At 35.7% G+C, this 26,622-nt stretch overlaps 1 protein-coding gene across 3 annotated transcripts in view; it reads right to left on the reverse strand.

Annotated features, from left to right (window-relative positions):
- Positions 1-1,981: 1,981 nt before the first annotated feature.
- LOC149831130 (mitochondrial fission protein ELM1-like) overlaps positions 1,982-26,622 on the reverse strand; it is a 34,385-nt gene continuing 9,744 nt past the window's right edge. For all 3 annotated transcript variants that reach the window (XM_090013695.1, XM_090013694.1, XM_090013693.1), the window contains 9 exons: positions 18,964-19,202; positions 18,723-18,819; positions 17,295-17,444; positions 17,045-17,171; positions 3,280-3,392; positions 3,100-3,163; positions 2,911-3,004; positions 2,649-2,757; positions 1,982-2,348 (listed from right to left, as the gene is read on the reverse strand). In XM_090013695.1, coding sequence (XP_089869821.1) covers positions 2,247-2,348; positions 2,649-2,757; positions 2,911-3,004; positions 3,100-3,163; positions 3,280-3,392; positions 17,045-17,171; positions 17,295-17,444; positions 18,723-18,819; positions 18,964-19,202 — 1,095 coding nt within the window. In that variant the 3' untranslated portion in view covers positions 1,982-2,246. The remainder of the gene's footprint in view (positions 2,349-2,648; positions 2,758-2,910; positions 3,005-3,099; positions 3,164-3,279; positions 3,393-17,044; positions 17,172-17,294; positions 17,445-18,722; positions 18,820-18,963; positions 19,203-26,622) is intronic.

Raw genomic sequence — 26,622 nt, forward strand, 5'->3', positions numbered from 1 at the left:
TAGAGGCTTCAAAATTCAATGGTTCACAAATCTTTTTACATTGAAACTACTCAATCCAAAGGGCAGTCCTTAGCAATTCGACCACAATGAATGCATCTGTGGGGTTCAATCAGGGTTTATCAGAAACTCTACTTACATATGAGAAACTTGTTTCTTGGGAAACCATTTCTGGAACCGAAAATCTGGCATATCTAAAACTTATGGGAAACTTCTAAAAATCCATGGGAAATCCATTTTTCGAGCGCGTCACTCGTTTCACATCACATGGGAAACTCATTTCCCTTATTTAGGGTACATATTTTGCATACATTTTTTGCATGTGTCCCTTAAATAAAAATTTTCTTTTCTCAATATAGAGTTGAAATACATGTGTTATTCAAAATTTTAATTAATTATTTAATAAATAAATCATGTATATTTTAATATTAAGAAGAATATAATGTATTGGATGAAATTGATTTCCCAAGCTACCATGGCCTCGACGTAATTTGGAATAATACCTTCACCATGGCCTCCCTCACATTTGAAGACTGAGATCTGCCGATTGCAATCATGGTTCCTCGAGCTGAATTGCTTTCATTTTTTCGGAATCATTCTGGTGGCATCCTTCTCTTTGGGTTTCAAAGTTTTACTTCTAATCATCTTTTTCCAGCTACTTTCTTCATTGAAGAGCTCACCCCACTTTTGGACCATTATACTAGAGCTATCTCCATCTCTTCAAATGATCATGATCGGAGACAATGGCTATACGCAGTTACTGAAGGCCATTGCATAATTACCAGAAAACGAAATGGGTACAGTAAGTGATGCCTGAAGCAAAAGCTGGAAAGCGAGTGTTAAAAAAGTAGTATGAAGTGGAAAGCCGAATATGTTTATAAAGCGATTATGAACGCATAAAAAATGAAAAGGGAAAACATAGAAAGCAATATTAAGCACAGGCAGAAGCAAATAAGAAATTACATGAACATAAGTATAAAACCAACATGAAAACTTGCTATAAAAAATTTTATTTTTAATATGAAAAATTTAGAAAGTTAAGATGAAACCAGTGAGAAGTGATAAGAAGCTAGAGGAAAACATTAAGGAACCAAAAGGGAATCTATTTCAAAAGTGTAATCATATTTCGGAAGAGGGTTTCCCAAAGCTTCTCCTTCTTTCAAGGATGCCATGAGTTTCCCCTTCCAAAGCGAGCTTTTGGAGAAACGAGATTCCCCATATAGCAAGAAGCTTCCGGTAACTATGGGCCGTTGCCATCTTGCACCTGCATTTCCTCGTCTATGGTGGTTACTTTCACACAGTTACATCACAAAAATGAATCCTTGTTATCCGGTTCGTTGCTCTTCTATGCGCCTAGTATAGCATAGAGGTGAGCACTAGGCCAGGCTTGGGCCTATAAATTAGACCCAAGCTCAGCCTGAACCAGGCGTTAGGCTCGGCCTGGCCAGAAGCGAGCCAACATGGGCTGACATGGGCCAGCCCGTATATATAATTTTTTTTTCGGCCCAATCAGTCATCATGGATGCCAATATGCTTCAAACCTGCATCAACTTCAATGGCAGGCGAAAACGAGTGCTTTTAATGGTGAACACAAAGATGGACAGTCATGCACACGTGGAGAGAGAGAGAGAGAGAGAGATTTCTTAACAGAAGAAATGATATATTGGCAATCAACCAACCAGCCAGTTTCCATTTTAAAAATTCAACAAGAAATTCAGACTTGGCTCCATGCAAGGGAATACCAACGGACTCTTAATCAACTAAAGAAAATAAGTCGTAACGCAACAAACCAAAATTTTTGTTCCTCGCCAATTAAAAAGAAAGTTTGAACAAGTTCTCATTTTTTATCCATCTCCAAGTCTATGCTGAGTAAGCCCCAATTATTCTGCAATGCAGGTCAGCTGAGTCTATCATAGATTTGGAATCTACAGATTCAGTTTGAGAGAAAAGTAACATAGGAATGATTTAAGAAATGCAACAGAAATAAAGCAATAAACTGCTTCATTTGCAAAATTGATATTTGTAATGTACAGGACAGGCCAAACGCCCCTTTTATTTTTCAAGTATCCAATATATCCCAACACTTGTGATGAAAGACATGCACAGCATCTGCTCCCGCAGACTGACCATCTCAGAGTAATTTCCATCCAACAAAAAATAGATGTATTTACAACTTTAAATTATGGACACACTCAAGTGGAAGGAGAATCATTAGTTTAAGATTAGGCTGGAAAAGAATAAAAAAATTATTATCTTTTCAATGTCCATCCTTGTTCAGCAAGTGCTTCACGTATCCTACTAGCTGCTTCTGCAGTGTCATTGAGGGGGGGATAACTCCAGCTGTCTGATATCTGCAGCATCCAATCACCACAGAAAATAATCAGAAGTATAATCTCAAATATCAGTTACAACTTTAACATTGTTAATCAGCTTTGAATTTCTCAGTTGTCCAAACTGCAACTTCCATAGTGTTCGAGGACTTAAACAAAAGATGACATCTTATTCTCACAAGAAAAATAAGTTTTCGATTTTGTGACAAGATAAAAATGAAAAAAAATTGTTTTATATAATTTAAAAGTCCACTTAAACTATCATGCCCTCTAATTACTCCCTCGAAAAGTATTGCATTAGTGCAACAGAGAATTACTTACATTCTCATTACCAGTGAATGGCCGAACCACACCACGGTCCTTAAGGGTTTTATGGAATGAAGAAAATTTCCATCTACACCTCTCAGCTCCAATTACATAAACAGGCTTCCTGCAGACCACCATGGGAGAGAAAAAATAAGCACACTGCCTAACAGTCGTAGAAGAGAGGGGGAGAGGGGAATGGGGGGCGTTGGGGGGAGGGATGAGAAAGCAAAAGCCTCCCAAACAAGTTCTTCAAAAACAACAGTCTCGAAACATGTACCCAGTGCTACAAGCCTCACTCAGCATAGAAACTGAATCTGCGGTAATCACAAAAGCATCAGCCCAAGCCAAATGGCCCATGTGCGGATTTGGACCTGAATTCATCATAATGGATTATTAACACCATTGAACAATTTGGTGAAATTATAAAAACCATTTCTACATTTCTCTTTTTTTCTTCAAAAATTACCTTCACCATCCCAAATGTAAGCCTTCGGATGATCACCGAATTCTTTCAGAATTATATCAGAAACCTGTTCATATGATTTTAAGAAATAAATTAAACGAGTCACAGAAAGGCATAAATTATAATACAAGGAAAATGAACAGATAAGAAACAAGAACTGAACAATAAAAATGCTAGTGGGACCTTCTGAGGAGTCCTCCTCGAGAAGGAGATTCTCAGGCTTCCGCATGTCGTCAACACCTTGTGCAGTGAAGCAGCTAATTGGTTGGCAAGGTCTGCACCATATTTGCAGTGTCCTGCATTTATAATTCTTAGTTCCTAGATTGTAAGTTCTCCACAATATTTACAATAACCTACAACTAATTTGGTTTTGCCTTGTATAATTCATATCTGGTGTATAACCAATCCATGCACCAAATAACCATGGCAATCATGAGATTTCAAAAGTCTGCCATCCAAAAAAAAATCATACACATGATTTTGGCTACAAATTCCCACAAGCCAAGGGTTGTTTACTTGTCAAGAACCTGTATGCTTACCTCACAAGAAAGTGTGAAATTACAAAAGCTAGTGAATCTGGGCACTTTTCAAGTTTTAACATTTTAGATAGGAGGGATTCAACCGTGAAACCAACTTCCTTCCTCTGTCATCAACTCCGTGAGAAAGTCTGTTGAGCAAGGATGCCACTATCCAAGTGAACCATTAATCCTTGGCTACACAGAAATGGGATGATTTGTTTTTTTTCCAAGGAAATTTGTGGAGGTTAGTTTTCCGATTACCTTTTCAGGGAGGAGCAAAGATATAACCGTAGCCATGGGGAGAAAAACAAAACCATGAAAAGCAAATACAGCATCAGAAAATAGTGAAGCCAGGAAACACAGTGGATAAATTGTTGGTTGAGCTCCATACTAGAATTCTCTTTCCTTTTATGTCCTAAACCATCTTAAACGCTTCTAAAAGACATTTGTGTGTTTTTCACTTAATTCTAACCTATAGATATATTCATCATTGTGTATTTACTAAAAATGTTTTGATCAAATTGATCCGATGAGAAACCTTGATTTCTATTTCACCAAATTTGTGCAATATAAGCCAATGATTCTTGATCGCTCAAAATATGCATCTAAAAACAAAATATGTTTGATCTAATACATGGTCTCCACTAAGTAAGCTATAGAGAATACGTCTATGAGTTTGGATTAAGCAAACACCAGGAACTTTATCCCTTTAGAGCCATTGAGGACAGTTTAGGAGATACGACTGTTTAAAACAGGGTTATTGGAAGCGCCCATAGGCATGGGGAAGCGTGCTTCCTTAAAATGCGCTTTGGAAGTGTGAAACGTGCAGGGAAGCACACATTTTAACTCGAAAGCATGCTTCCTCATTAACTGGAAGTGCGCTTCCCATTAATACGGAAGCTCGCTTCCCAATTTTTTAAAGGGTTTGGACAGTTTTACCCCTTTTATTTAAACTTTTTTTAGCAAAAAAATAAAACAACCATGTTTTTTACGGGGAAAATGGTCATTTTTTAAAATTTCATGAAAAAAGCCCCAAATCGATAGGGTTTTCACTTTCACTTTCATCGCAACTCTCTCGCTCTCTCATTCTTGGCGATCTCTGGTGACCTCCACCGACCTCCGGCGATGGGTGTCTTATGGTACGTATGCCCTCTCTCGCGCTCTATCTCTCTGTGTCTCTCTCGCTGACTCTCCCTGTTCTTCTCTCTCGCTCGCTCTATCTCTCTAGTCTCTTCTCTCTAACTCTTGCTCTCTCCATCTCTCAGTCTCGCTCTCTCTATCTCTCGAACTCTCACTCTCTCTCCCTCTCTCCATCCCTCACTCACTGTATCTCACTCCCTTTGTCTCTATCTTTGTCTCTCTTCTCTTGAACTCTCACTCTCTCTGTCTCTCACACTCTCTCTGTGTTGTCTCTCCTCTCTCACTCTCTGTTCTCTTCGTCTCACTCTGACTGGATGAAAAACTGGTTGGATCTCTGAAATTGCTCTATGTCCTCTTCCTCTCTCACTTAGATTTCTCAATGCATCTCTGACTGGATGAAAAACTGAAAATGCTTCCTTTTTAATTAAAAATCAAAATTAATGTAACTCAGTTGATGAAAATTCTGTATTTTTATTAGCAGTGAATTTTTTGTATTGTTAGAGCGAAGTTACTGGTATTGTGTTTTTATTAGCAATGAAATTGCTCTCTGTCCTTTTTATTAGTAGTGAATCTTCTCAATGCACTTCTGAATTTCCAAAATTTAAAACCTGAAGTAACTGGTATTGTTTTCTTTTTCCTTGTGATCCTCATTATATCGAGGATGACTCTTACAAGTTACAACCAAACTTGTTATTTATTTCTTAGAAAACTTTATCTTATAAATAGGAAACGTGCTTTGAATTTATTTGTTATCTTGGCTAAGTGTATTTTATAAAAAGTTGCTCAGCATTTGGATTATTGCACATAAACCCATGCTTTTACATTTTACATTTTACATTTTAATTGAATGTTGTTGAGCTTTAGCAGAGGTTCTTAAACCATGATTAGAGTCTAAGTCTAAGACTCTAATTGCTATAATGCTCGTGTCTTGACTATTTATGGCATGTTAAAATATTGGTTCGTAGAATGCAAACATGCTTGTTAAAATCTTGGCTTGTTTATATACATTTATTTCAGCATGATTCTATGCACAAACTGGTCGATAATGGTAGTGCCACAAATAGTGGAATGGTACCATTTTGAAGGTTGTCTCTTGAATGCATACAAAGGCATGTCATTTAACATCTTGTTGTGCTCATGTTAGTCTTTAGACTAATGCATTTACTTTTGTGATGCAGGTATATTTGCTTCACTAATGACTCACAAATTACGATCTTGACAATTATGGTGATGAGGATGATTCTTTTCTCAATTTAGAGTATGAATCTGCTAGTGGTGTTGGGAATAAGAATGACAGAAATGATAAAGAGCCGGACTGTCCATATGAGTTTGAGGAAGGAGAAAAAAATTGTTTTGATGATGAAGATGAAGAAGAATATGACTTATATGGGTACTATGATGAAAATGACCCAGAACCACCTAGCATGCATAGAACAACAGTACTATGACGTCATGTATGGAAAAAAAAAAGAGTAGGCAAGGAAAGCAAGGTGAAACACATGTTTTTAAATGCAGACACTGCAAAAATATTTATCATGAGTCATATACTCGAGTTTTTTCACATCTAATGGAAGCTCAAAAAAGAAAACAGTGTTGGGATTTCCTTTTGTTCTATAGTTGCAAAAAATAAAGAGTTGAGAGGAAAAATTAAGAGGCAAGTTCGACGAGTGAAAGTTTTATCAGGCACATTTGAGTTGAAAAGATAAAGAATTGATAAACCGAACCCTAGTATGACTACTACATCTTTTGCCTCTAGTGGAAGTCGAAGCACAGTTGATATTCGTGATACCTTTAAAAAAGTAAAAAGAAACGATATAGATCATAAAATTATTAAGTTTTTATATGCAAATAGCATATCTTTCAATGTGTTCTGATCATCGTATTGGGAAGAGATTATATCAGCAGTTCCCGAACAACGTTGCTTGACAATGAGGAGTGTGTTTACAGAGATTTAAGTGAATTTTGGAAAAGTTTGAGTAGTTTAGAGTTTTCATTATCTTAGATAATTGGACAAATATAAAGAGCAAGCACCTGATAAATATACAGTATATACTGGTATTAAATTGTTTTGGGTCGATGTTCTTATATGCGAGCGACTTTTCTAATGTATAACAATCGACTTCAAATATTGCCAAGTTTTTTAAAACTAGATTTAAAATGGTAGGGCATTCTAATGTAGTGCAAGTGATTACAGACAATGCAGCAAATTGCAAGTTAGTTTGTGAAGAATTGAGGCAAACATACAAATATATTTTTTGGTTACCTTGTGTTATGCACACCCTCAATTTGATCTTTAAAGATTTAGCACGTGTGTTTCATTGGTTGGAAGAGACATATTTATAAAGTAAAGAAATTGTGAAATATATCACCAATAATTCGAAAGCATTAAAAATCTTTAGAAGTAATAAAAAATTAGAGCTAATAATGATTGTAAAAACAAGGTTTGCTTTACATTATACTACTTTGAAGTGCTTTCTTGATGTAAGGTAGAGCTTGAGGCTTACAGTCATATCAGATATATGGAGTGAGTGGAAGCAATCATGCACTAATGAGACTACGAAAACGAGGGCTATTACGACAGAAAAGTATTTTTTATTAAAAATACTCGGATTTTGTTCGTTTAATATTATTGATCATAAAACCCATCTACAAGATGATCAAATTTTGTGATCAGGAAAGCCCTAGAATTGGTGAAGTGTATGAAGGCATGAAAAATATGTTGGGAAAGATCAAAGACAATCTAAAAGGACAACTAGATTTATATGAAAAGATTCATAGGATTGTCTAAAATAGATGGGATAGAATGAATATACCCCCTTCATAGTCTAGCACACATGCTTACTTCAAAATATTATGAGTCAGAGTATCTCAAGATCCCAACACCAAAAGGGGTCAAACGAGTTTTTCCTAGTAAAAATTTTATTCTATATATTTAATAAAGTTTAAACTTTAAACTTTAATGATTTAATTATTTTATTCTTTCATTTACATTTTCTTGTTATAAATACACAATCTTTTTTTTTCTGCAAAAAAAAGATAATGATATCTTAGATGGTGCAATGTTCGCGCTTGAAGTCATATTTGTTGTAACTTTCTTCACTTTATAGGTCATAAAGTGAAAGATTTAGTTGAAATGCAGCAAAAAATTGATGCATTGAATCCTACATTGTCGGTCCTTAATTGGTGACATTTTTATGGTGGTGATACGCCCGAGTTGAGAACATTAGTCATTAAGGTGTCATCTTAATCTATTAGCATATCTTCTAAAGAAAGAGTATGGAGCACCTACACCTATAGCTACATTTATAATGTTAAAAGAAATAAGCTCGTGTTGATACCTTGGTGTATATTCATTCGAATCTTCGATTGATTGACAAGTATAGTGTTTTATACTTTTGTTTTGATATCTTATAAAATATTTATTTAACATTGATTATTTGTTAGCATTCATATTTTGTATTCTTGATATAAAAAGGTGCAACAATCGCTACAAAGAACCTAGTCGAAAATGGGATATCAATCTGAAATTTACTATTGTAGAAGAAAATACGTTGAGATTAGAGGACATGTGTTGGAGAGATTTGGATGATAGTGCACAACAATCAAGCATTATTTCAAAATCCAAAACCAAAGATGCATAACGAAGAGCTCCATTGTCTCTGACAATCATATGTACAAATAAGGTTGAAGAGGATAAAAATCAATCCAATAGAGCTAGAACTAGTGCCGATATACAAGAGCGACCATCAGTATCTTAGGGTCGGATTGATCGTTTCTTTAGCAGGAGACCTAGGCAAGGTATACGTTATGCATCTTGTGTTTTTTTATGTTCACTTTCTTCTATATATGTATTTTTTATATTTTAAATTAAGGTTTTTGAACATTTTAAGTTTTTAACATATTCATTATAGGAAATGAAAGAAGGAACAGAGGACGTGAAGGACATAGAGATGCAAAAAGTTCTTGTAGATCGATTGTTGACCTGAAGGGGAAGAGAAATATGACAGATTATTGATTGTTGACAATGAAATGAACTCTTGAATTCTTGATTATTCTTTTGATTATGTAGTTGTAGTAGTCCAACTTAGAAACTCTTATGTTGCTTTAGCTGTTTGGCAGTAACTTTTTTGTCATGAACTTGTAATATTTTGTTGGTTGATTTTGGTGATATGTACTTTTGTTTTGAAATTTGCATGATGAAGTGAAGTAATGAACTATGAAGTGAAGTAGCGGACTATGTTAATTTTAAACTTTTAAAGTTTACACTTTAAACTTTGAAATGCTTGAAATTAAATTATGTTTTTTACTTTTTAGTGCTTAAATATGTAATTTATTTTGTGCACTTAAAAATTTAACCATATGTCCATGTAATCTTTTAGTTTATTGATTTTTTATTTTCTATCTTGCAGAGATCACAACATCAAATAACAAGTCATTTGATTCTTTTCTTAAAAAAGGTATGCTTCTTAATCAAATTTATCAGTTTTCTTAATGTACTATTTATTAAATGCTTGCATCCATTTGTTAAATTATTGAATACTAATTATGATTTTTTCTTAATGTATTATTTACTAAATGCTTACAAGTTGCAACAAGATGCATTTGTTAAATAGTTGCAACAAGAATATGAATTATGAATCTTTTTTATGTATTATTTATTAAATGCTTGCAACACTAAGTTGTTAAAGGTGCTACGCAGAGCCTAGGCGGTGAGCCCCTAAAAAGACTAGGCGGGGCCTAAGCGGACTAGGTGGTACCCCAAATAAAAAAATTAAAAAAACACACAAAATATGTACACAAACTGCTAAAATTAATAACATGTATACAACATAAAATCAATCAATAATAAGCAATAGACAAAACATAACATGTTGTCAAACACTGTAAAGAAATTATATTAAATAATCTGTTTAAATTTATAATATATGTTTATGATATATTAAAATATATAATTATATATATTTACATAGAAAACACACATATATATGTGTGTGCAACTGCGCATCAGCATCTGTGTGTGTGGACTGGGGGTGAATGTGAAGTGTGATTTCTGAAAAAGAACTGTAAAACAAATCATACATGAAGTACTCAGTCACATATATATAACTCCGAAATATAACTCACAAAGACACAAACATAACTCAGAAATATCAACCAAAAACAGATATATTTATAATCTCTTTGTAATTTAATATATCTGTTTGAAGTGTATATTTGAATTATATTTTCTGTTTTGTTTAATATAATGTAAAAATAAATAAAACTCATATAAAATTTTATTTTTGCAGGTTTAAGGCTTATAACGGTGACATTTATGTGTCAAAGTTACAACCTATAATAACGACGTAATTGTCACCATCATAGCCTAAAACGACGACTTCTCGTTGTTATAGACTATAACGACGAATTAATTCTCCCTGTTACAAACTATAACAACAACATAAAAATGTCGCCATTATAGATAAGTCGTTATTATAGGGTGGGTCACCACTAATGGTGTTAGGTCAATAGCGGCAAGAAACGTTGTCGCTAGTGACCCTCATCCTTGTAGTGAAAGTACACTCAATAAATTACAAAAATTAAAATTAAAATACACTCAATAACTTGCAAAAATAGAGATAAAAATACAAAACCCCTAAATCTAGGCAATCAATTGTCCCCTAAACTAACAACCTAAGACAAGTGCATAGGTGGGCCAAAAATGTGCTATGCATGCAAGGCAGTCATGCAATGGTGGCATGACCATTTTACGCTCGATATCATTTCTAAAGGTGTCTACATAAATGAGACCTTACTGATTCTACTTCTATCATTAAGGAGGGGTTTGAATTGCGGGACACAATCATCCCAGTTCAATGTGAGCCCCACATCCGGCATCAAACATTGGACGTTGGTGTCCCACCAAAGAGGCATATTATATGTGTGCAACTGTGTATGTACTGTAAATGCAATATATAATACATAATATGCTGAAATACAGTATTAATAATACTATATTTCAATTTTCAGCATATGACTATATTATATATGCTGAAATACAGTATATATAATACATCTGAAATACAGTATAATTAACAAGAAGAGGAAGGAAAAATGAAATGAAATGAAAAGGAAAAAAAAGTTTTTGTGAACCGAGAAAGAAAGAGAGAGTGAGAACTAAGAACGAGAGAGATGGTGAGAACGAGAGAGTGAGAAACCGAGAGAGAGAGAGAGAGAGAGAGAGAGAGAGGAGGAGGAGGAGGAGGGTGTACCCAGTACCTCTTCTTGGTCGTATTCTTCTTCTTCTTCTTGCCAAAACCTGAGAGAGAGAGGAGAGAATGAAAAAGGGGAAAAGGAGAGAATTAGGGCCCCCTTTTTTCCTTTTATATGAGTCTTAAGGTCAACATAAAAAAACAAAAAAAGGACCAACCTAGGCTTAAGCCTAGGCACTAAAATAGGGTCCCACCGTCCAGACCTAGTCGCCCAGGCGGTGGGGCTGTGCCTAGCTCACCTAGGCGGCGCCTAGGTGCCGCCTTTGACAACTAAGTTGCAACATGATGTAATTGTTAAATGGTTGCAACATGAATATGAATTCAAAATTTTACTTGATATATTATTTATTAAATGCTTGCAACAAATGTATTTGTTAAATGGTTATAATAACATAAATCTTATATTTTGATAAATTAAGAAAAATATAATTACATTTTCGTTTCCTTTTCGATTCATATTTGTTTCACACTCGAATCCTAGGTCGCTTCCTTCGTCCCCCCTTCAAATCCTGATTCGCTTGTGGTTCACTTCCGAGACGATTCCCAGTTCACTTCTAAGTCATCCCGTGCTTCACACTTCTAAAATTTTAGAAGTATCTCGCTTCCTGCTTCCACTTCCCTCTCCCACTTCCTCGACGGGCAACTCTGGTTTAGAAGTTACTCTCTCTCTCTCTCTCTCTCTCTCTCTCTCTCTCTCTCTCTATATATATATATATATATATATATATATATATATATTTATATATATATATATATATATTTATATATATATATACTTGGAATTGATAAAATTGCCTTTGATTGGCAGACTTTGTCCCGAAAACCGAGAAATGGAAAGAGAGATGAGAGCACGTTCTTTTTCTGGGAATCGGCAGCCACTATTGTTCTCTATGGCTGCACTAAAGCATCATTAATATAAATAGGTTTTACAATACTTTTACAAGGACAAAACTGCCCTGTGTCAGTAATCTATATTACATTACAAGACAACATACACGTGAAGCATATGAATCATCTACTGGATCCATACCCGATCCATATTCTAATACCCTCCCTCAAGTTGTGCATGGGAGTGAACCATGTGCAACTTGTCCTTCAGATACCAGAAACGGTTACTTGTGAGACCTTTTGTGGCAGAATATTTTAGGGCAGGCGTGACAGGCAAATTCCAGATCAGCAGTAACATGAGTCTGGTCTTTCGCAGGAAAGAATGGAACCAAATTCACACAGACAGGAACTCGGCTTTATGAAACTAGAAGGGAACTCGACCTTTGCATGAAAGGAAGGAGGCAACAAAAGGGGACGGCAACAGATCTGAATATGTTTCAGATCTGCGACAGAGGAGCTCAGCAAGTGAAAATAGAAGTAGAAGAAGAAAACAGATGCTGACGTTAAAAGAAAAGGAATCTTTTGACAGAAAAAAAAAGAGAATGAAAGTAACGTGACCAGTCGACCTTTCACGTTGATGGAGCAAGTCTTGACAACTCTTTACGCCCAAAACCTGTGTTGCTCTGATACCATGATAAAACTGCCTTTAATTGGCAGACTTTGTCCCAAAAACCGAGAAAATGGAAGGAGAGAGATGAGAGCACATTCTTTTTCTGGGAATCGGCAGCCACTATTGTTCTCTATGACTGCACTAAAGCATGATTAATATAAATAGGTTTTACAATACTTTTACAAGGACAAAACTGCCCTGTGTTAGTAATCTATATTATATTACAAGAAAACATACACGTGAAGCATATGGATCCTCTACTAGATCCATACCCGATCCATATTCTAATAGGAATATGAGTCCTAAGAGATCAAATAAATAAGGCTTGATGATGATGATGATTATAGTTACTAATATAAAACTATATACTGTAAGTTTTTTTTAACTTCTTAAGGGTTTTTTTATCTTGGGTGATTTTTTACTTGGTCAAAGTTGACCATATCTACAAATGGACCAAAACCCACACCCACTTGTGTTGGGTGGCATACCTGCACATGCCCCAGCGTCTCATCATGTTGACACAGGTGCTTCAACCCTTTTGAAGAGTCCATGTCACATAGATAAACATCTATTAGCAAATATTTTGGTAAGTTTTGCTAGAAAAAATTATAAATGAATAAATAAATATATATATATATATTATGGGATTATGAATGCCAATCCCAAACCAAGATAAAGAAGGGTGGCATCAGTGATTAACAGGCAAGAAACTCTAGCCACATCTTAGGAATACAAGTCCTAAGAGAACAAATAAATAAGGCTTGATGACAATGATGATGATAGTTACTAATATTCAAATATATGGAATAATTTTTATAAGTATTTAAGGCTTTTATTTAAGATTTGCATATGGTTTTTATTGATTTGGAGAAGGCATACGATAGAGTACCTAGGGATGTTATCTGATGGACAATGATGAAGAAAGGTGTTTCTCTCAAGTACATTAGTATAATTAAAGATATGTACGAAGGAGTAATAACCAATGTCCGCACTTATGGAGGGGTGACAACCAATTTTTCTATAACGGTTGGGTTACATCAAGGATCTGCATTAAGCCCTTTCCTATTTGCTATAGTGATGGATGAGCTTACGAGATCAATTCAAGAAAATGTGCCGTGGTGTATGTTGTTTGCTGATGATATTGTTTTGATTGATGAGTCTAGAGCTAGGGTTAATGCTAAGTTAGAATTATGGAGACAGACATTGGAAGCAAGAGGTTTTAAGTTGAGTAAGAGTAAGACAGAATATATGGAATGGCGGTTTAGTAAGCAACGAAGTAGTGATGAGAGTGTATTGAAGCTTGGTGAGCAAGAAATACTGGTAGATGATTGTTTCAAATATTTGGGATCTATCATTCAAAAGTATGGAGAAATTGATGGAGATGTAAATCATAGGATAAAGGTTGAGTGGATGAAAAGGAAAAGTGCAACTGGAGTGTTGTGCGGTCGTAGAATGCCATTGTGGTTGAAGGGAAAGTTTTATAGGACGACAATTAGGCCCGCTTTACTATATGGTACGGAATGTTGGGCTGCCAAGAGACATCATATTCAAAAAATGAGTGTAGTTGTGTATGCTTAGATGGATGTGTGGAAATACAATAAAAGATAAGATTCGGAACGAGGAGATACGTAAGAACGTAGGCATTGCATCCAATGAAAATAAGATGAGAGAATCGTTTACGGTGGTTTGGACATATTCGGCGAAGGCCTAATGATGCTCCAGTTAGAAGGATGGAAAATGGGAAAATATATTAGCTAAAAGAGGTCGGGGTAGGCCTAAGAAGACTTGGATGGAGATGATAGGAAAAAATATCAATGCTTTGAACCTCATCGAGGACATGGCATTAGATAGAAATGATTGGAGGAGAAGGATTCATGTGGAAGACCCAGAATGATTTTCTTTTTTGGTTCATATCGCCGACCCCAATTGTTTTGGGATGAAGGTGTTGTTGTTGTTGTTGTTGTATTTAAGGCTTTTATTTAACTTAGGCGATTTTGGACTTGGTCAACATTGACCATATCTAGAAATGGACCAAAACCCGCACCTAGCCGTGTTGGGTGCTGCACCTGCACCCGAACTCGTGGTGCTTCAACCCTTCCAAAGAGTCCATATAACATAATCAACATCTATTAGGAAATATTTTGGGAAGTTTGTTAGGATAGGAAAGGTTGGACACTTTAATTCTTAGTCACGTTGTGGAGGAAATATGATGGTACCCATGTGTATATGTGTGTTGTGTGTTTGTGTGTGTATGAGAGAGAGAAAAATTGTCACTATTTAAGAGGAACTTAAATAGTAAACCATGACAGAACACTCAAAAAGCCGACCTATGAAGGCCAATTGTTCAAATAGTGCTTATAAAATAACCGACGAGAGACTAAGAAATGCCCTGTGAAGAGTGTGATGCAAACTTTTCATCATCTACATGCAAGAAGGGCAGCATAGATAGAAAACACTATATTCTAAAGGTACTTTTAATTTGTCATGTATTGAGACTTTTTCTTGTCACTCTGGGAGATACCCCTCAAACGCACACATTTTGATTATTGCATCTCAAAAATCATACAAAAAGTTCTCACAAAATCTACAATAAAGGATAAATTGGCTGTTTGACTGCAATTACCAAAAGGAACAATTGTTTGAAAATGCAACCACTCATAACCAAGAGATGAATATAGAGAACCAAAGCAGAAGAAAAATGTTTGTTTTTTTATTTTCTGTTTTAAAAAGGAAAAACATCCCCTTGGCACATGTTTAACCATGTCTGACTTGGTCAAACATGTTTGACTGCATCAAACACTGTCAAGTGTGTGTCAATCACATGTTGCTCACTTAACCGCTTAACTTGTAGGCCATGTCATCAGAAACACGGCCAAAATGACATGTCCATGTGACAGTGGATATGGATCCACCTCATAAGTTGTTTAACTGCAGAATCTCTTGACGGGGCTTTATTTGATTACATGTTTGTATTATTTTTTGTTTTAAAAAGGAAAAGTGTGCCTTGACACATGTTTAACCATGTCTGACACAGTCAAACATGTTTGACTGCATCAAACACTGTCAAGTGTGTGTCAATCACATGTCGCTCACTTAACTGTGTTGCTTCACTGTAGGGCCATGTCATCAGGGACACATCCCAAACGGCATGTCCATGTGACATAGTGGATATGGATCCACCTCATACGGAAGTTGTTTAACTGCAGAATCCCTTGACAGGGCTTTATTCAATTACACGATAGGAAAAGATTAAATACTTCATTCTAAAAGGAATGCTAAGCCTGGATCACTTTTCCGGTGGAAACTGTAGAGTATTTTTGTCATAATCCTGAAACTGATAGTATCCAGTGGATGCTAAAGGATTAAAGTTCAGCTCAAGAAAACAAATCACAGATTCAACCAGAAAGAGAAGGTCCTCCTCCAGAATAAATAATTATCAGCATGCATAGAGGTATCAAAGGTTCAAGTAACAAATCACAGATTCAACCAGAAAGAGAAGGTCCTCCTCCAGAATAAATAATTATCAGCATGCATAGAGGTATCAAAGGTTCAGGTATACCCTTAAAAAGCAAAGACTGATCCCTAGAATCTTTCTTTTCCAATAGCCTAATTATTTAGCCCTGAGCTCTAGAACCTTTACTTGTACTTATCCAAAGTTGGTCAAATCAGATACCAAAATTATGGCACAAAGAGACAACAGATCACTCTAATTATTGTTAGGTCAATTTGTAGCATTCTTTTAGTCCTATATAAGAAAGCATCCTTTGGGAAATATACATATTAGCATTAGCTAGGGAGCAGAGAAAAGGCTGCCACTTCCTACAGAGGTGGTCATCCATGTCACTGATCTTCCAATCACCAAAAGAACTTTGGTGCATCATCCATAATAATAAATGTCAAGAGCGAGAAGAGAACAATTTTTCACAGTAGACCATATCGAATTGGAGATGAAGAGATTACCAGTGATAAAAAATGAATGTATCTGGAAAAATATCCTCAGCGATTAAAATATCAAGGGACATTAATGCAACCTCATTATAGCTAAAAAAAGCTACAGAAGGATCCAACGAAAGAACCAGTGACCAGAAAGACAACCCTAGTGACATAAAAAACATGCAACAGGAAAAAGAATATAACATCTATGTCACATAGATATGGCTGTGGATACAGGGATACGGCCATTTTTATGATGTTTCTAATATGAATTGTATACAAGGGGATAGAGAACGGGAGTCAAAATGGAGTATCTGTGTGACATAGCTGAATATCTATAAGTTACTGAACCAAACAATAAGGCATTGATGATACTCATGATCCCTAAAAAACAAAACCAACCATGCAAAGGTTGTGTTTATGCCATTGAATTCACATTAAGTGCATGATCCAATATCTAGTCTAGATCGAAGACCAAAACAAAATATTGTGAAACATACTGTAAAATGCAAATAAAGATAACTGAAACTACCACAGATGTTAACATCTGCTGTCAAAAACTGAACAATTGTAATTCTAGGAAAAAATTTGATTGAACCACATCTTACTTGTAGATCCTCCAATGTTCACCACAAGCAAAGGCTTAGGAAGAGGTGCCAACTCATCATGCCAGGCATTAGCTGCAATTCGCAGTGCACTAGAATCAGCCTGATGTAGTGCTCCGACTGTAAGAATCTGTCATCACGAAATTGTACATCAGTCAGCAGATCTTTCTTGGAATCAGCCGTACTACATTGGACATAAACATCTAAAAATGCTTCTGATGATAAGCATTAACGTGCTGATCATGTAACATACCACATGCTTATTGGGTGGTTCACATGGGGTGATCCATCTTCGCAGAAAACAAGGGATCTGTTGTTGCCCAGCAGGAGTTAAGGGGTAGTAATCATGATGTGGTGCGACTACCATGTCAAACCTATTCAACTTCACCCTAGGATGTTGTATCTGAAATTAAACCACAAAGGCCATACCAGGCATGAATGCCCATGAGAAATCTTATAGTATATGTCATGAACAGAATTTCAGAAGCAAGAAAAACAAGGCCATCACACAAAAATCAACTCAGCAAGCACAAGACAACCCAAAACCCCACAATGACTGGGAGAAAAGGGGTGAACCAGGGAAACTGTGTAATTAAAAAACGAAAAAAAAACGAAGACAATGACAGTTTCTCAGACGAGTCCATTAAATCAATCAGCAAAAAGAGAAACTAATTCAATGAACTTTAGCTTCGAATGCGTAAAAGATAACCAACACCTACCAGCTTGTGAAACCTATGATTTCACACTTCAACTTAGATATGACTTAGGAGAGCCTAAGTGCTCCCATATGCTAGGTTGAAAATTTCCTTTTGATAACAAAAAAATTATGTTCATAAAAATTTTGTAGCCTCAAAGTTACTAAAAAAATCAATAATTTTAAATAATTTTCATGAGATGCTTTTAGCCATTTTTCTCATTTCTCCAATAACAGACTCATGGGCATTCGTTATTGCGAAGATAGCACCCCAAGATTTTGATCCAAAAGAGATCGATGGGTTGATTTGTCAAATAAATATATCCTCTGGCCCAAATTCTTCCCTCATCCAGTTTTTCACTTTTCTTTTGTTTTTTTTTTACCAGAGAATGTGGCTTTTATTTCTTGTGCCACATAATCAATCCGGTATTTCATTAAAAAGATGATAAAAACTAAATCAACTGCAGCTAAAAAGCAAAAGCTAGAAGTTCTAGGTGAATGACATAGACGCTAAAAAACAGAAACAGAACTTATTTAACAGATAGAAGCTATGTCACAAAGATAAAGGTTGCAATATGCGCCTTGAGTTCAGTGAGCAAGTTCTAAAAAATTTGAAAAATAGGACAGCGACATGGATTTTTCATTTTTTATCAATAAAAAACTAAATTTTTTATTAAAATACTAAAATAATGTCCATACGTGTCAGAGTCATGCCAGTGTATCATAGTAAGTACGACTTGTGTCGCCCATGACACATCCTATAAAATTATAAATGGCATGTCATTGTAACATAGGATAAAATACTGAAATTGGATGTATGAATGCAATTTATTGATGCAAAAATTTCAGTAACACCCTTCCCATGTGCCCATTATCTATCCCATGATGACCTTCACTGATGTAGATAATTACATGGATAATACTGCAACAATCCATTAAAAGAAAAAAAGATATTGCAAGTAGGAAAAAGGAAACAAACCAAAATACCTGAACAACAAAAACGTTCTTTGGAGCTAATCTTTTTATTGAACTTGCTAATGAGACTGTATCCCGACCAGAGGCAACAACCAGAAGAGGGCCTTCCCTGAAAGCAAAGACAACACAGTTAGCACTGAAAACTCATGCAAATCAAAGAAAAATTTTGTTTCACAATTTATTGAATATGCATATTTGAGTCCATAAATCCCAACACAAGTTGGATATTTATATATGGAAAATCAGATCGTACTTCTCAAAAGTCTCCCGAGCCATATTGGCAATCTGTCTTGCATCAGCTTCTAGTACAGACAACAGGCCTGCATTTCCACCATTTTCAGCAGAAAATGGCATCAACTTTTTCTTTTTGAAGGATGATACAACTTGTGAATCACCCCAAAGCTGTCTTAAGACATAGTCCAGTCTTTTGTGGATAGACACTGGAAGCCATCGCAGCCACTCGTTAATAGCTCCAGTTGGTCTAGTAACACGCTGAAGAGTACAAGGAGTAAGTGGTTGAAAATGTGATACATTTAACAACAACCAGATATTGATTACCATGGTGAAACAAAGAAATATTTTCTCCACCAAATGATTGAATTCAAGCAGAGCAACCCCCGAATCTTTTGTTCAAAGATACATTACTTGAACTTGATTAAGGCAATGTAAGCATAGCTTACTTCACCTCTATGGGAAGTCACAAGTCATAGGATTTCCCACAAGTTCAAGTGGAAGCTATCAAAGCAAAAGCAAGAAGGTGCACACAGAAGAAGATGAGAGAAAACTCACAATGGAAAACTTCATTCATTAGGGTAAAAACATGAGGAAGTTATACAACATATAGGGGTAGACCCACTTTGCAATACTACTAAGATAATTGTGCACTAGTATGGCCCTCTTACTTTGACTACTACATTCATGAAAGCTAAAATACAAAACTACCCTTACACATGTATAGTAATACATAAATGGGTATTACGCACTAGTATGGCACTATTACCCACATTAATGATACAAAACATTACATTCCTCAACAGAAGCCAACAAATCATATTCTAATGAAATTTAAATTAATAAAATGATTTTGGTTAAAATAATTAGATCCTGGGTCAATTTATTTTTGGATCTCATGATTCATATCCAATGGTAACCAATAAGTTTTTTAATTATATAATGACCAACTTAAATGTAATTCCTTGAGTAAATTTTTGGAATAGGAGGGAACATCAATTTTATACATGTACTTGCACCTAGTGATGCACCCTGTGAAATACAATGGCATAACTAATATCAAAAGAACTGCTTGAAATACCACTCTGCAATACAAGAAAATTTTACCAACTTGTACACAATAAAATGATATAGGAAGAAGATAGTACCCTACAACTACTATAGCAGAGTACACAAAGAAAGGGAAATAAATGTATACATCTGTGAAGACCACCAGAGAAAACATCTACACTAGATGAGTACAGAATGACAATTAAACAATCATTTAGAGGAGGCAAGAACATAGAGATAATGATAGGAAACACATAAATCAGGTTCCAACCTCTTAACTGACCAGATTCTTTGCGGAGTTACAAAATCAATCAAATCTGGACTAGGAACGACTGCTTCCATAAAGATTCAATCAGAGCATTGTAGTTTCAAATTGGTTGGATGATGGTCATCAGGGTCGCAGTCCTTGCAGTGGATCATGGTTCAGTTAGTGCCCAAGATCTGATATGCTAGGGTGGCTTCATTGTGTATGTGTGTGTTTAAGAGAGAGAGAGAGATGTTAATATATATTTTATGAATTTAGATGTTAGTGAAAGAAGATGAAGCCCACAAACGAAGCTCACAAAAGATCTCTCTCAATGAACACAATGGTTCATTCAACACACTCACAATAACCGAAATACTCAAAAGAGTATACACAACAAGAGAAGAAAAATTATATATCATTCAAGTGGGAAAACCCACACTCAAAAGTATTACAAGAGGAATATCCCCATATTTATAGAGCATAAAGGAAAGAGCTGGAGGGAGTTGTTGGGCTCCCAACGGCTCTAATTAGAGCCATTGGGAGCCCAACAGCTCCAATAGTACATGTTGCTTTTTTACTATGGTCAAAAAGTAACATGTCCAAATAAAAATCCTAACCTAATTCTAACTGGTTTCTAACTAAACTAAAAAAGATAACTAAACTACAAATACATTACATATGAATATTACATTTTTTAACAGTTAGAAGCTAATTAATGACTAGTTACTATGCATTTCATGTATCTTCTTTAGCCAAGTTTTTCATATCCCTTCTTTTAGCCATGAATTTTATTTCTATTGGCCAAATTACTAAATATAATTGCAATGTAATCTTTTCTCCGGTGGATTGTGTTGTGCAGGATCAACTTTGAAGAAAGAATATTGGAATTGGTCATAAAAGAGGGTAACAAGTCGATACACCTTGCAGTTGTACTCCGGATCATTAGATATGTAAGAGACACTATGCATTTTGGGATGTTCTTATTTTTGTCCTCCTCCACAGATTTTAGAGCCTTCTGTAATGTAAGATTTTGGAGGGTCTACTCAACATCGTCTCTTTACTACAAGATTTTGTGTTTTTCTTGTGAGCTCTTTAATTTCATAGAAAAGTAAAAAGCAGCAAAGAGTTGTTTTATCTACAGCTGAGATAGAGTATATAGCCATAGACAGGTTGCAGATGAGATTATTTGGATCAGATAGTTGCTGGGGGAATTAGTGGTCGGACTTCCTTGTATTGTGGCAATATAAGCATTATTCATATCGCAAAGAATCCAGAGTTTTATGAAAGGACTAAGCATACCGAGATAGATTGTCACTTTACCAGGAGAGATTTTGAATATAGAGTCATTTCTATTGATCATGTGAGCTCTAAGGATCAAATTGCAAATGTGTTTACTAAGAGTCTTGCTCCTTTGCATTTTATTTTATTTCTTTTCTTTCCAAACTTGGGATGATTCCTCTTGCATCATCTCAAGTTTGAGGGGACTGTTAAGATTGATGTAATATATGTATCACTATTTTGTGTGCTACCCCTCTTGCTATGTATATGTACATTTCATTTTTTATATGGGTATTCTTGTAGTTTGTCATAGTTAGGAGCATAGTCACAGTTATCGGCGATATTTTGAAAATATCGCGATATGATGGAAAAATGATACTAAATGTAAAATATCGTGATAGTTTCAAAATATCAAAAATTTATATATATCGTGATATTAATATCATGATATTATCAATTAGTTTTACTTATTTATTTATTGTTTACATTTTAAAAATGTTTTTCTTCTTTCTTTTACATATTTTACTTATTTCTTTTATTATTTATGTACTTTTTGTCTAAACATGAAAATTTCTTACTTATTTTTTTATTTTTTAAGTCCTGATATTTTCCAAGATTTATCACCAAACCGATAATATCGCGAGAAATAGCCTCATCGAGATATAGCCGATATCGATAGTTGTGACTATGGTTAGGAGTAAAGTCAACTGTTTTTGTCTTCTAGTGAGGCAGAGGGGAAGTCTCTCCTATATTGTCGTATCTCTCTAATTTTTGAAATAATGAAGTTTCCTTTTGTGCTTCCTCTCAACTTCTCTCTTTTAAAGTTCATCTTCTTGCTTTGATAAGAGTTAAAAAAATGGTTGCCTGCACACATAAAAGGTGCATAATAGCAATTAGGTAGTAAAGCAAAAGAGACATCCATCCATGACTTTCTCATATGTCAAACTTCCCCTCAATTTTTTTGCCAAAAGTTGCTTAACCACTTCCCCGAGGATACAATCTTACTTATTGCCATAGTATATCTGATTTCACTTGATTTTTTTTTTGTCGTAGCATGTTTTTTAATTTTAGCAACAAGATCAGCATAACTTATTTTTAATATTAATGCTTTTCTTTTTTTATTTTTAATCTTCATAAAAATTTTAAGATCAATCTTATTCCTCAAACCCTTAGTTTCCTAGAACCTGGCCACACGTATGGGCAGATGTGCTACCAGTAAAAAATAGAAGCTAAGGACTCGTGTCATGCATGAGGAATGCCTCCCTCTTTCTTCCAAGGACTTAGTATGAACACATTTCAATGAACTTGGTTGCTAACAATTTGTGAGCCTAAACATGTATGGAGTCCACTAAAAAACAAATACGATGACCACAGTTTAGACATCCAATCTTAAAAACACTATGTATTGGAACCTGCTTTTTAAATAGCGCTCAAGCATGACAGATGCCGACCTGACATAACTGTTGGGTCATCAGGCTCAAGCATGATCCAAAACCAACCTGTCCTTGGCACAAGTAAAGTTGCCTTTGCTTCCTACTCCTTCTGACCCTTGTCCTCCTCTTTAGGGGTGTCAACCGATCAAGCATGACCCAAACCTGACCGTGTAGGGTCAGTGTTCATTAACAAATAAACAGATCTTACTAAATATCTGGTCATGAGGTCCTATCAGCATATGGAGCAAGGTATGGTTTATGAAATTTCATACCAGACCCAGGTTCAATATGAGTCCTGCTTAAGATTGCATTTTTTTAAATTTTAATATGTACAGATAAAAATAGTATCTTATTGGGTCTTGTCAGAATCTGGCTTACATGACCCATAAAAGACCTAAATATGGTTTTGCCTTTGGTAGTTCTGGTGGGACCTAGATCTGGACCTGATACCAGCACCGCAGAATTGGATCTGGGTCTGAAACAACCCAGATGCCAGGTCTGATCCAACACTACTTCTCCTACCAATCAGATACAATTTTCATCCCAAGTTTGGTCCAGCATGCTTAACCCAGTCCAAATGTAGATCAGCTTATATAGCAGAAAATTATGTTAATGATTCTACATAGCCAGTACTTTGGACCAGCCAAAGTAGATGCCAAGATTTAAGTCCTTTACATGTGGATGAATTCATCTTGGACTACATAAGCTGTTAAAGGAGGTATATGCTTCATTAGACAGAAATCAAATAGATTAACCTAGTTTAAGATAATTGATACATGCAGCGAATGGTTGGAGGACCAACCCTATTCAAATTGTTTTTATTGAGGGATCCTAATCGTAATAAAGGCATACGTAATAATACTAGTCTATGTCCATGTGGCTGAATTTTCTGGCTTAGCATGAGATGGAGATAGACCGACCTCATGTTAATCACTTAACACTGTGCAGATCATTAAGTGAGAATTAGAATGCACATGTTTGATAGATAGAGGCCAATACTCATGCATTCAGAACGTGGCACACCTCTTGGTCAAGAGAGCCAGCTACCACCCGCCATTCACTTGAGGCTTTTAAGTAGATCAAAGAGATCTGAACATATCCCTATTCAAGGATGGGTAGATACAGACCTATATGACAGATTCAGGTTCTCTTCTCATGGTGTACATGGGTGTTCCTTACTTCCTCCATATTCGGCACACCGAAGAACTTAGTTGTTAAAAGTGACACCTAGGCACCGCCTAGGCTAGCTAGGCACAAGGCCATCGCTTAGGCTTATGGGTCTCAGCAGTAGGGCCCTGTTTTTCTCCTAGGCCCCGCCTAGTTGTCTTTTTTTTTTCTCTTTCTTCCTTTCTTTTTCTTCTTCCTCTCACCCCAAACCCTTTCTTTTTTCTTTTCTTTTCTTTTCTTCTTATTTCTTTCTTTTTTTCCTTCTTTCCTTTTTGTTTTTTCCTCTCCTTTTCTTCTTCCTTCTCCTTTCGCCCCTCCACCTTCCTCTTCTTCTTTTTCTTCTTCTTCTTCCTCTTCTCCTTTTAACAATAGGTTTGGATTTTCTGTCTTAAGCTGCTAAATCGATTGGAACAGAACTATCTTGTTTACCATCATATTACCTTCTTATCCTCTATCTGCATATAGGTTCTAAATTTGCTTGCTGCGGAATGTGGTTATGGTAGTAATCAAAACAAATAACAATATGCAACACAGACAATTCAATGTGTGGACCAACTCCTACAAATCTTGTCAGAGACTGCACTTAGGAAATGCACAAAAATATCAAAATTCTAGGATTAGGAGGCAGAATGCAAACATCCTACATTGCAGTGAGTATAAATGCTTTTCAACTAGTCATCTTGAGCATGTGAGGCACATACTCTAGATCAGGGTTACCGGAAGCGCTACATGACATGGGGGAAGCACGCTTCCCTGAAACGCGGTGCTTTCGAAAACGTCATGGGAAGCACACTTTTAATTTGGGAATCGTGATTCCCATTTAGGGGAAGCATGCTTCCCCCTAAAATGGAAATGCACTTCCCAAAATGGGAAGCGTGATTCCCTCTAAATGGGACGCAAAAAGGGAAGTGTGCTTCCCTTAAAAAGGAAGCTCCTATTTTAACCTCGTGTTTTGATTTTTTACGAAAAAAAAAGAACTGAAATTGGAAAATACCCTTTTTTAAAGGGTATTCCCTATAAAAGGGAAAGTTGAAACTCTCTCTCTCTCTCTCTCTCTCTCTCTCTCTCTCTCTCTCTCTCTCTCTCTCTCTCTCTCGTTTTCTCTCACACTTTCTCGAGTCTCTCATCTTCCTCTCTCGCTTTTTGTCACTCACTCTCTATCTCCCATTTGTCTCTCACTGGATCTCTTGCACTTTCTCTCTTTATCTCTTGCTCTTAGTCTCTCACACTCTTTCACTCTATGTTTGTCTCCAATTTGTCTCTCACTCTCTGTCTCTCACAGTCTCTCACTCTCTGTATACTATTCTTAAATATGATTTTTTAGTTTCAAAAATATAAATTATGGATCTTTTTTATGTATTATTTATTAAACGTTTGCAACATGATGAATTCGTTAAATGGTTGCAACATGAATATGAATTCTGAATTTTACTAGATATATTATTTATTAAATGCTTGCAATAGATGTATTTGTTAAATGATTGCACTTTACAAATATGATTCAGTTTTTATATACTCGTTTTATTTTTTTCAATAATCACATAAATCTTATATTTTGGTAAATTAAAAAATATATAATTACATTTTCGCTTCCTTTTCGATTCATATTCACTTCCCACTCGAATCCTAAGCCGTGTCCCTCTTCGTTTCTCCTTCGAATCCTGATTCGCTTTCGCTTTGATTCATAGGTCGCTTCTAGTTTGCTTCTCTTAGCGCTTCTGAAACGATTCCCAATTCGCTTCTAAATCGTCTCGCGCTTCCCGCTTCCTAAAATTTTGGAAGTGCCTCGCTTCCCTCTTCCTCTTCTAGAATCACTTTCTGCTCCCGCTTCCTCGACTGGCAACTCTACTCTAGATGGATTTGTCCTATCCAACTTTATAATATTGAAGCTAAAGCTATCAGGTAGTGCTCCATAAAATCCTACTTATTCAAGCATATTTTCCTGGTAACTCTAGATGTTTCTTGCCACCTCCTCTAGGTTTTTCCTTTTTCTTTCCAATTAATAGTCTTTTTTATATTTTTGGAAAGAAAATTGATTTCAAATATGTTTTGCTATTTCAACAAGATAATGCCTCCTTTTTGTTTTCCTTGATTGCTTTGTTTGCTAGAACTTCCCATTTATTGTTCCTAATGGTTTCATTATCAACCTATACTAGAAACTAATTATAGAAGCTGACCTTATATGCACAATACACTAGCATTGGTCACTATGTTCCCATCATGCGTAAAAGAGGCCCCTCTTCTAGTCACTTGTTGCAATTCAAAGATTTCTCCCTCAGATTTGGTCATCCTAGTCTGTGTTGTGGTCTCTTCAAAGGCAACATCAAATGCAATGGTTTGTAGTCGGCCTCATTTTGCATAGCGTACAGTGTCACGATAGCATCGAAAATAAACATTATATAGTGGAATGTGTAACTTGAGAGATAATAGTTTCAGTCTTTCTCACAACAGTTTATCTGAAAACACCCATTATGTTGTCGATTCCTTTTTCTTACTAAGAGCACAG

This window comes from Nuphar pumila, chromosome 7, assembly GCF_984573655.1.
Source record: "Nuphar pumila chromosome 7, dmNupPumi1.hap1.1, whole genome shotgun sequence".
NCBI lineage: Eukaryota > Viridiplantae > Streptophyta > Magnoliopsida > Nymphaeales > Nymphaeaceae > Nuphar > Nuphar pumila.